Source organism: Chrysochloris asiatica, unplaced genomic scaffold (genome assembly GCF_000296735.1).
Source record: "Chrysochloris asiatica unplaced genomic scaffold, ChrAsi1.0 scaffold00001, whole genome shotgun sequence".
Taxonomy (NCBI): domain Eukaryota; kingdom Metazoa; phylum Chordata; class Mammalia; order Afrosoricida; family Chrysochloridae; genus Chrysochloris; species Chrysochloris asiatica.
Genome location: NW_006408519.1, coordinates 52,082,646 through 52,092,324, shown reverse-complemented (window position 1 = coordinate 52,092,324; position 9,679 = coordinate 52,082,646). Strand labels below are relative to the sequence as shown.

Sequence of the window (9,679 nt, the reverse complement as noted above, 5' to 3'; positions counted from 1 at the left end):
ATTTGAGGAAATGCCCCCTCCCTCCACTAGGCCCTGGGGTTTGGTGATGAAGTAAACGGAGGATGGGCAGCCTTAGCCACATCAGAGAGCAATCAGTCTACATTCCTAGTCCTGAGGGAGTCTGCCGAGGGGAACGTGGTGGCAGTATAGAACTTGGGACTTCCTAACTGCTCAAGTGTTGAGGGCTGGAGAAACCTAGGGAAACTGAGGCCTGAGGTAGAGGCTGAGCTGTGACCCAGACTCAGATCTCTGACCTCCCACTCTAGATTTTGTCCTGGCTGCTGATGAAACAAAATAGCGATGGGCGTAGCCAGCGAAATCAAGTGCCCAGTGGTACTGGACCAGTTCAACCCAGCCTAGAGGTGGGGCTAGCAGCCATAAGGTGGACTCTGAGCCCCTGAGTCCCTGGCGCTGTCTCAGTTCCTCTTCTCAGGAAGCCCCAGGACCATTTTGCTCACCGGTCCCAGACTCCTCTCTCCCACTAGGCCGAGGACACTGGAAAATGCCACCCCAGCTGTTTCCGTGCCCTAACATTGCTGCCCTATCTCTGCCTGCATCGTTGGCTCCACCTCTCCTCACCCCCATCCGAGAGCCCTTCTCTCCTCCAGCCAAACCTCTTGGAAGGGGTTGAGTGGAACCAGTGGCGTAGATGGAAGAATTTCATTGGTGGGAGGGAATCTGGGACCACAGGTGCATGTATGTGGCCCCTACAGCTGAGACCTGGACCTTGGCTCTGGCTCCTGAGCTAGCCAGTGGAGAGGGCTTGAGGAACATTAGTAGGTAAACAAGAAAAGCAGACCTCTGGGGGGTGGGGGGGACCCATGTTATAGAAGCTCCACGTTTATTCTCTGAAGCTGGTGGGGCAGGTCTGAGGGGAAGTAACGCAACAGAGGGAGAGATGGGGGCCGTGTCTTCAGGACCCTCCTGCAGGCAGGCAGGCCAGGAGGGTCAGCAGAAGGGCTGTGCCCATAGGTGAGGGGCTGCCTTTGGCACCTCCAGCCGCGCTGCCCCGCGGGCCTCCAGCTGTGCCCCCACCCCTGCTCCTCGGCTGGCCTCCAGCTGTGCCGCCAGCCCTGGTCCTCTGCTGGCCTCCAGCCGCGCTGCCCGGCAGGTCGCGGATGCCTGGACTCTGCCAGGGTGGGAGGTTGCACAGAGTCAATTCGCAGCAGGACACGGTCACCCGGGTCCCTTCCAAAGTCCTGGTGACAGGGTGACAGGAGTCCGTACACCACGTCGAGAGGGTGGTCTGGAAACCAGACCCTGGGGGGTGGGGGGAGGAGGGGGCAGAGACCAGGGACGACGTCACGTTGGCGGGAGGCCAGGCTCCTCCCTTTGCTCCGCCCCCAGCCCAGGCGCCCACTCACCCGTCTCTCTGTGGGAGACTAAGGTCTTGCAAACGGACTGACTGGGACCGCAGCTCTGCAGCTTGTCACAGCGCTGCCCGTCGTATAGCTTCTCACAGAAATAGCATTGCAAGTGGGCTGGGGGGCGAGGTGGGATCAGACCGTGGGGACCCCACCAAACTCAGCCAAAGCCGCTATCTGGAGCCCCTGCTGTCTCCGCTGTCCTCCTGGACGGCCATCCCCAAGCCTGTCCCTCTCACATCTGGTCCCTGGAGCAGCGAGGCTCCGCCTTGTGCCCTGGACAACCCTCCCCGCAACCCCCTCTCCCCGCACTTGAGGTCTCCCAAGCGCTGCCCAGCCGGACGGGTTTACCTGAGCACCCCGGCTGAGCGCTAGGGTGCCTGCAGTCTGGGCCGCGCCAGGGCAGCGAGGGGTGCGTTCTCATCAGCCCCACTCCCAGGTCCAGGCCCCCCACCCCCACACTTCTCTGCCCAGACTCCACCTGTGCCCTCTTGGAGAGAGGCTGTTGATCCAGGCTCGTAGTTCTGGGTGGCCATGGTGTATCCCCACCGACAGGCTGAGAGGTGAGGGGTGTGCTGAGGGTCAGCGCCTCCCAGTCCCCAACCCCTAGGTAAAGGCTGCCATCAGGACAGTACCTCTGTCTCCTGCACCGGGGACCAAGTTCTCCTCCTCATCGTCATAGTCCTCATCCTCGTAATCCTCCTCCGCTCCGATGTCCTCATCCTCTTCTTCCTCCTCGATTTGAGCCAGCCCTCTGCCTGGCCGTGTGAGGGCACTCCGATGAACCTTGGCTGCGGGTATAGATACACCAGCAAATACTGTGTCTGAGAGATGCTCCACCTCCCTCCAGGCCCCCTTTACCCTCCCCAGCCTCTTCCCCACCACTTCTATACTCCAGCCCTGTCCTGACCTTCCCTATGATCCTCCCCGTCCCCCCACTCTCTGCTGTCTACCCCTCTGCAGCTCTCTCCCAGCCTAAGAGTAAAGCCTCCTTTCCCTGCAGCTGGAATCAGAACTCAACTGCTTGACCTGGGCCTTCTATAGCAGATGCCACCTCACCCTGGGAATCCTCACCTTGCCTGCCTGCCCATTTTACAGAAAAGGAAACTGAGGAGGAACCCAAAGTCCTGCAGACAGGAAAGGCTGAGACTGGGTCTGCAGGTCTGAGCCCTAGATGTTTGGGGATTACATGGCACAGCCCTCAGCCACTCCCCACTGGCCTCAGGACCCCAATCTCATTCCTGCTTTTCCCCATGGACAGACTGCAGTACCTTCACCTTGTGGACCTCCCCCACACACCTGGCTCCCCGAACAACAGCAGAGACAGGAGCAGCAGGACAGCTGCAGGCACCTTCATCCTTTTGGGAACACAGCTGAGACTGTGGCTCTGCGTCCTAACTGGAGGCTCTGAGTTCTCGGGGAAGTGGGACGAAGGACATTCCTGGGACAGGGTGAGACCAGCTTCCCTCAGAAACCCCCTCGGGCCTGGACAAGGCCAGCTACAGCCGCAAACAATGGGTTTCCAGCTGGCCCCCAGCTCTAGGCACCAGGCCAAGGACAGTAGCTTCCCTGCTGGACCTCTGGGGCGCCTGAGGGGAAGGAGACGTCATTGTGGCCAGCTTTGGAGCGTCCTGTTCACCTGTGCTGTCCTCAGAGTTTGGGTGGAAGGCAGGTGGGGCTTCCGGCCACCTGGGCTTTTGTGAGCTTCCTGGGGCCTCAACGCCTCAGCCCTGCAGTGTGGAAGCTGAGGAGGGGACTTGTCCTAGGGTGGGCAGCTCCTGGATCAGCTCCATGGAACCTGGGGATCCTAGGGGGCAAAGCCTGGACCCTTTGTTCACAGTCACGGGTAACTTCAGACCACAGAGTAAGCATCGCAGACATTGCAGGGTCTTATTTTGTGGAAAAAAGTCCCTGCAATCTGCTTGGGTAAAGATGACAGCCAAGAAAACCCTGTGTGGCAATTCTAACTCTGCAACACACGCGGGCCTCACGAGTCGGAATGGACTGAACGCAGTGGGGTGTTTTTTTTAACAGAGTATTTGAAATGAAAGTATGACAAATACCTCCTCATTCTCCTCACCCAGGAGGGTTGCTGGCTGCCCTCGTTATGCCCCTCACCCTATTGAATCTGCTCAGCTGCCATCTCCTGGACCTGGATGTCCTCAGCACCAAGTTCTGTGTGTCTGTCTGCAGGGGGTAGGGTGGACCACAGAGCTCAGAGCAGTGCTTGGCTCCAAGCCTCCACCAGTGGTAGCACCTAGAAAGCCTCTGACCTAGCCTGATTTTACAGATGGGAAGACTGAGGCTGGAGTTTGCCTGGAGTCCTTCCTCCTAGACCGGCACCATGATTGTCCAGGGCAGAGTCCTCTGGGCCCCAGCCTGCTACCAGAGAGCCAGTGGGGGTGGGGGTGGAGACTTCTGGGGAAGTGTTGTGGGTGGGGTCTCCCAGCTGGGAAGGCTATCAGTTCTCCCCACCCCCCTTTGGCTTTAAGCTGTGTATTGTGGGGGCTGCCTGGGCTCCTAGGGGAAGGAATGGCTTGGCAGCCCCCAGCTTTTTCCCTTTGGAACCTCCTCTACATCTCCAAGCATCTCACGCAGGTCAAAGGTTGCAGGAAGTATGTATTCCCTAAGAAGCTCCTTTTATGAGGACTGTGAAGGGGTGAGTTGTGTGCTAGGGGCAGGATTGGGGTAGTGATCCAAGCCTGGAGTCAGGGGTTCAGCTTTAACGTGCTATGCCTCAGTTTCCCTGACTGTCAGTGGTGAGGGGTGGGTCTCTGGTAACATCCTGGAAGGTAGGTTGAGAGCAAGTTCTGGAGCTAGGACTCCTGGCTTGGACCCTGGCTCCTTTGTTCAGCTGGGCTTCCTCAGCACTCTGGACACCTGGCCTCCTGACCGCTGCCCTTTCTTGTCCTGTCCTGGGGGGCCAAAGTCACTTTCCAAACCGGACTTCCCTGTGTGCGGAGCTTTGACTCTTTGCCCAGTCCACTCTCACTCACTCTGCTGTCTGCATCCCCAGACTTGTGCTCAGACATCACCCCTACCTAAGGCTCAGGTCAGGTGGAGGATGGGGGGGTGTGGGAGCACTGGTGGGGGCACCAGGGACTTGTGATTCACCTCACACTTCATTTTCATTAGGGAATGAAATACTGCCCCCTAAAGGGTCTCTGTGAGTCAAAACCGACTGGACAGCGCTTAGCTTAACAGCAACAGCATTATCATCACAAGGGGGGGGGGAGGGGAATGCAACACTTGACTGCTAGCTGACATGCTGATTGATGGTCCAAGTCTACCCTGTAAATCTGCAGCACAAAGGCCTGGCAATCTGCCCCATAAAGATTCCAGCCGAGGGAACACTCGAGGCAGTTCTCCTTCGTCACATGGGGTCATTAGAGTAGGATAGCTTGTGGCCACAACGGTTGGCCTCCATGTGTTTTTGTGACAATAACAAGAATTGTTAAGTATCAGTTCCAATTCATAGCAGCCCTGAACAGGGTTTCTGAGGTTATACATCTTTGCAGGAGCAGAAAGACTCATCTTTTTCCTGAGGAGCAGCTGGTGGACTTGAACTGCTGACCTTGTGGTCTGCGGTCCAGTGCGTATCTTACAAAGCCATTGCACTCCCTGTGTTACCGTTAAGTGCCGTCGAGTAGGTTCTGACTCATAGCAACCCTGTATAGGATTTCCAAGGGGTGGTTGGTGAGCTTGAACCACTGACCTTGCGGTTCAAACTGACTTTGCAATCCAGCGCATTAACCCACAGTGCCACATAACAGCATTTAATTCACTAATGAAAATGAAATGTGATTAATGAAAATACTTTATTAATTCTCAGCGACTCTAGAGGAGAGATACAATTATTCTTCTCACTTGTAAGTCAGGAATTAAGGTGGAGAGGGCCATTCCTTTCCCTGTTCCTCTCCCCTTCCCCACTCGCCTCTGCACACTCACCCACCGTGCCACCCGTCCCTGAAGACACATGGTTTTGCCTTTGCTCACCCCAGGAAAAGCCTTGCAGAGGTGACCACTTGGCCAGGCCAGAGTTGGTGGCCCACTGTGTGGGAAACTTGGCCCCTTCCCCTGAGACTGGCAACAGATATCTGCCTCCCCTCAAAGATCACAAGGACATGTCACCTGAGATGCCAGGGCAGCACCACAGGAGTGGCCCATGCAGTGGCCGAGTCCTGCAGGGCCTCTGCCCCCCACCGGCTGTCCTTAAAGGGCAGTCCTGTTCCTCTTCTTCCACCCTGTGCCCTGCCCTGCCCGAAGACCCCTGGACCTTGTGGCTGGTCTTGCCTGCTCTGCCTGGCCAGCTGGGCTAGCTCCTCGGTGGCCCCTGTGGATCCTGCTGGTCTCTGGATCCTTCCTGAGTCCAGGTCTGGCGCTCCCTAGAGACAGTGAGTCACGCTGCCCTTTCCAGCTCTGAGCTGGAGCCAGCTGTGGACAGGGGTTGAAGGAAGAGTGAGAGGGTGGGGGTGGAGGTGGGGGTGGGGCCACCCCGGCAACCCCCATGCCGCAGTATAACAAGGGAACTGCAGCTCCTACTCTCTAGGGGGAGCCTTGGGGCCCCATCGTAGGCTCCAAGTCCTTGCCTGTCCCACTGGCCTCTGAGGACATGGAGGTGAACAGTGCTCTGCTACTCCAGTGAGCGGCAGTCTTGGGTTTCGGGTAACAGAGGGTCTGTGGAGGTGGTACATGGAACTGGATGTGCATGTAAGCAGAGTCTGCCTGTGGAGTAGTGGGGAACATTTCTGAGAGAGGAGTCCAGGTCTGGCATGGGGAGTGAGGACAAGCAGGACACAGGACAGGGGCAGGAGGACAGGCGAAGGCTGCCAAGGACATCTTGCTGCTTCCGGTTTGGGGCAATTATTAATAAGGCTGCTGTGGACATCCGTGTGCAGGTCTTTCTGCGTACACATGTTTTCTTCTCATTTGAGTAAAAAATACTTGGGAGCATGCTTGCTGGAACCAACATTAAAAAGACTATGCTTATCTTTGCAAGTTGTCCGAATGCTTCGCCAGTGCCGTTGTACCTTCCTACCAGCAATGGGTGAATGTCCTGTTGTTCCACATCAGCGTCCCCGGTAGCTGTCAGGATTAAGGATTTTAGCCACCACTGTAGGATCAGCACAAAGTCAACTGGTCAAACCCACCAACTGTTTCTCGGAAACCCTATACAGGGTCTTTATGAGTTAGAGCCGACTCAACGGCACTTAACAACAACAACTGTGTAGTGGAATCTCATTGGTTTAATGGGCAAGTCTCCAATTTTCTAAAAAGATGGAAGAAAAACTGACATCTTTAAATGATGATATTGGTGGAGAATATTAAATATACCATGGACTGCCAAAAGAAGGAACAAATTTGTGTTGGAAGAAGTACAGCCAGAATGCCCCTTCGAAGCAAAGATGGTGAGACTTGCTTCATGTTCTTTGGACATGTGACCAGAAGAGACCAGTTTCTAAAGAAGGACATCATGCTCGGTAAAGTGGAAGGTCAGACCTGGGGACTCTTGAGCCCAGAGTCAGTGACATAGCTACAGAGGACTAGAGTGGAGAGTGAAGCATCCAGCTGATAAGAAGAGAGGGCATATGCATAAGAACACCCACACTTGCAGATAATACCCACTTGACCTGGCTTCAATGATCAGAGCTCAACTAGAAGAAGAAAGAAGAGGACAAAAAGAGTAATCTGATACAATTTGATGAACTTGACCTACACCTATGGATGCAGTAGCTCAAAAGAGGGAACAAATCTTTACAGCAAAGAGCATTCCCATCCCCTCCATACACAGAGTAGACAGGGATGGGTAACTTGGACATTGGCTACCCAAAATGGGGGGGGGGGCCCTACAAAGGCAAGAAGTGACTGGCTTACAAGCTTTCAAGAGGGAACCTAGATCCAGGGGGCCTGGAGGAAGGCAGAATCTCCTGTGAGTACTATCTAATCTGCCTAGGCGGGGCTGATGAAATGATATGCAGACAGGTCTCTTGTGATATAATAGTGAATAATTGTTATCAGGACTGATTGTGAAGGTTGGAAATGTAAAGGTAGACGTTTTATAGCAAGGAGGGGACTGATTAACTTTTCAGTCTAGGAGTGGAGGTCCCTAGAACCATTAACAGAGAAGAGCGGAGAGCGGGGCCCTACCCAGAGAAGCAGTGATGCCTGAGATGGAGGCAGAGATGATGACGTGGAGAGATGGAGCAGCTGGAGACTTTAGACCCAGAGAGGGAGAGGGGCTGTGTGCTGATGATGGGGGGAGGGGGCAGTGAGGGGCAGGGAGGGTGAGGGGGATAGACTTGCAGGGTTTACCCTTCGGTTGGTTGATGATGCATGGAGGGGATCATAACCATGGCAATGAAACGGTATACGGTAGGATGAATGTAAAACGAATGTTCTCCCCTGTAAACTATCACATAATTCACAATAAAACATTAAAAATAAATTAATAAAGTGGAAGGTCAGAGAAAAAGAGGAAATTCCCCAATGAGAGGAGTTAGCACAATGGTTCAAACAAAACAATTGTGAGAGTAACACAGGACCAAGAGGTGTTTTGTTCTGTTGTACAGAGGGCTGCTTGCTATGAGTTGGAACCTGACCAAAATAACAATGACTTAAAAAGTTGAACATCTTTTCACGTGCTTATTTGGCACTGATGTATCTTTTTGGGTGAGGTGCTGATGTTTTAGAAATAGCTCTACTGAGGCAGCATTGAATGACAATAAACATCACACAACAACACTATCACCAAGGTAAAGTCTGACAGATAGAAACACCTATGAGACCATCCGCATTCCCACACCTTCCTCACACCTTTGTGTTAGGGCGGCTTCCCTGGAGAAGCAAAACCAGTGAAACGTATCCATTTATACAGAGAGCTTTATATCAAAGGACTGATTCACACAGCTGTAGATGCAAGTTCCAATCTGTGGGTCAGACTGGAAAGCTTGGAGGCTTTGGGCAGGTAAGATGGCAGGCTGCTGACCGCTCCCAGGATCAGCAGACAATACAGCAGGCCACTGGCTGAGTCCAAAAACCCTGGGTCAGATGCTGAGCCGGATGCAGACCCAGTGAAAGTCATCCAGTTTTCCCACTTTCCACAGCGTTCCCATGCTGGGACAGGCCACCCACAGAGAAGACTTCCTTTCGGTTGGTGGACTGGTCATAGCAGATTCATCACACGGGGCTCACCACATCTTAACTGCCAAAGCTCTGACAATCCCCGCCCAGCCCAGCCAAGTTGACACAAAACCTAACCAACCCTTTGGCTCCCTCCTGTCCTGAAACAATCAATGACTTGCTGGTTGGCACTCTCCATTGGCTTGTATTTTCTAGAGTTTTCTATTAACAGACTTACACAGTTTGTTTGTCTGTCTGTCTTCCTCACTCACCTTGAGGTTCATCCTCACGGCTGTGTGCTACTGAGAAGTGTTTTTGTTTATGAATGCATCCCACCTGTCTTACACATAGGACCACTGTGAGATAGAATCAACTCATTGGCACCCAGTAATGTTGGGTAAGGAGGGTGAGTATCTTTTCATGTATTTATTAACAAACCCCAAAAAATCACCAAACCACTGTCATTGAGTTGGTTCCTACTCAGAGTGACCTTCTAAGACAAAGTATAACTGCCCCATAGGGTTTCCGCAGGACCTGAGTCTACCTGTTCGCCCTCTGCCTGTGGCCCAGTGTATTGCACGACCATGTGCAGGAAAAGATTGGAGGCAGAAGCCAAGGCCCAGGGCACAGTGTCCCCTTTCTAGGCCCTCAGCTTGCAAAGGGTGCGGTCGCCTCCTGCTGGCCAGACCCTGACCCGACCACGTCCTAGGGAGAACCAAGGACTCACCCAGACCCCAAACCCCAGCCACCGCCTCCCCCCACAACACCTATTGGGGTTCTCTGTTCTCCAAGGCCAGGCTCCACACCCACATCGCTGGTCCCTTCCCCAGGGCATCTTACTGGAGAGAGCGGGAGTCAAAATGCATGGCCTAGGCCACTAGGTGGGTGGGTATTGGAGAGGAAATGATGTGGTCAGGTCATTCTTTTCACTCACATTCACTGGATTTGCAGGACTGGGCTGAAACACTGTGTGTGTGTGTGTGTGTGTGTGTGTGTGTGTGTGTGTATCTTTAGGACAGCGGACATTGCAGGGCCTCTGAGGACCGGGACACAGGGCTCGGTGAGCTTGGTCTACTGGAACCTGGGGCCAGTGGTGGTGGTGGTGGGGAATGTGCGGAAAGGACCTGAAGGTGCCCAGGGCAAGTGGAGAAAGGTTTCCCTTCCTGGTGGTGCACAGAAAAGGAGAGATGGGCGGG

General features: G+C 54.1%; 1 protein-coding gene across 1 annotated transcript; it reads right to left on the bottom strand.

Moving 5' to 3' along the window:
- Positions 1-913: 913 nt before the first annotated feature.
- Positions 914-2,721, bottom strand: GPIHBP1 (glycosylphosphatidylinositol anchored high density lipoprotein binding protein 1). The gene is made up of 4 exons (XM_006830861.1): positions 2,664-2,721; positions 2,000-2,155; positions 1,365-1,481; positions 914-1,260 (listed from the first exon to the last, which is right to left on the bottom strand). Exons 1-4 carry the CDS (start codon positions 2,719-2,721, stop codon positions 914-916), a joined length of 678 nt encoding a protein of 225 aa, XP_006830924.1.
- Between the last annotated feature and the right edge of the window lie 6,958 nt (positions 2,722-9,679).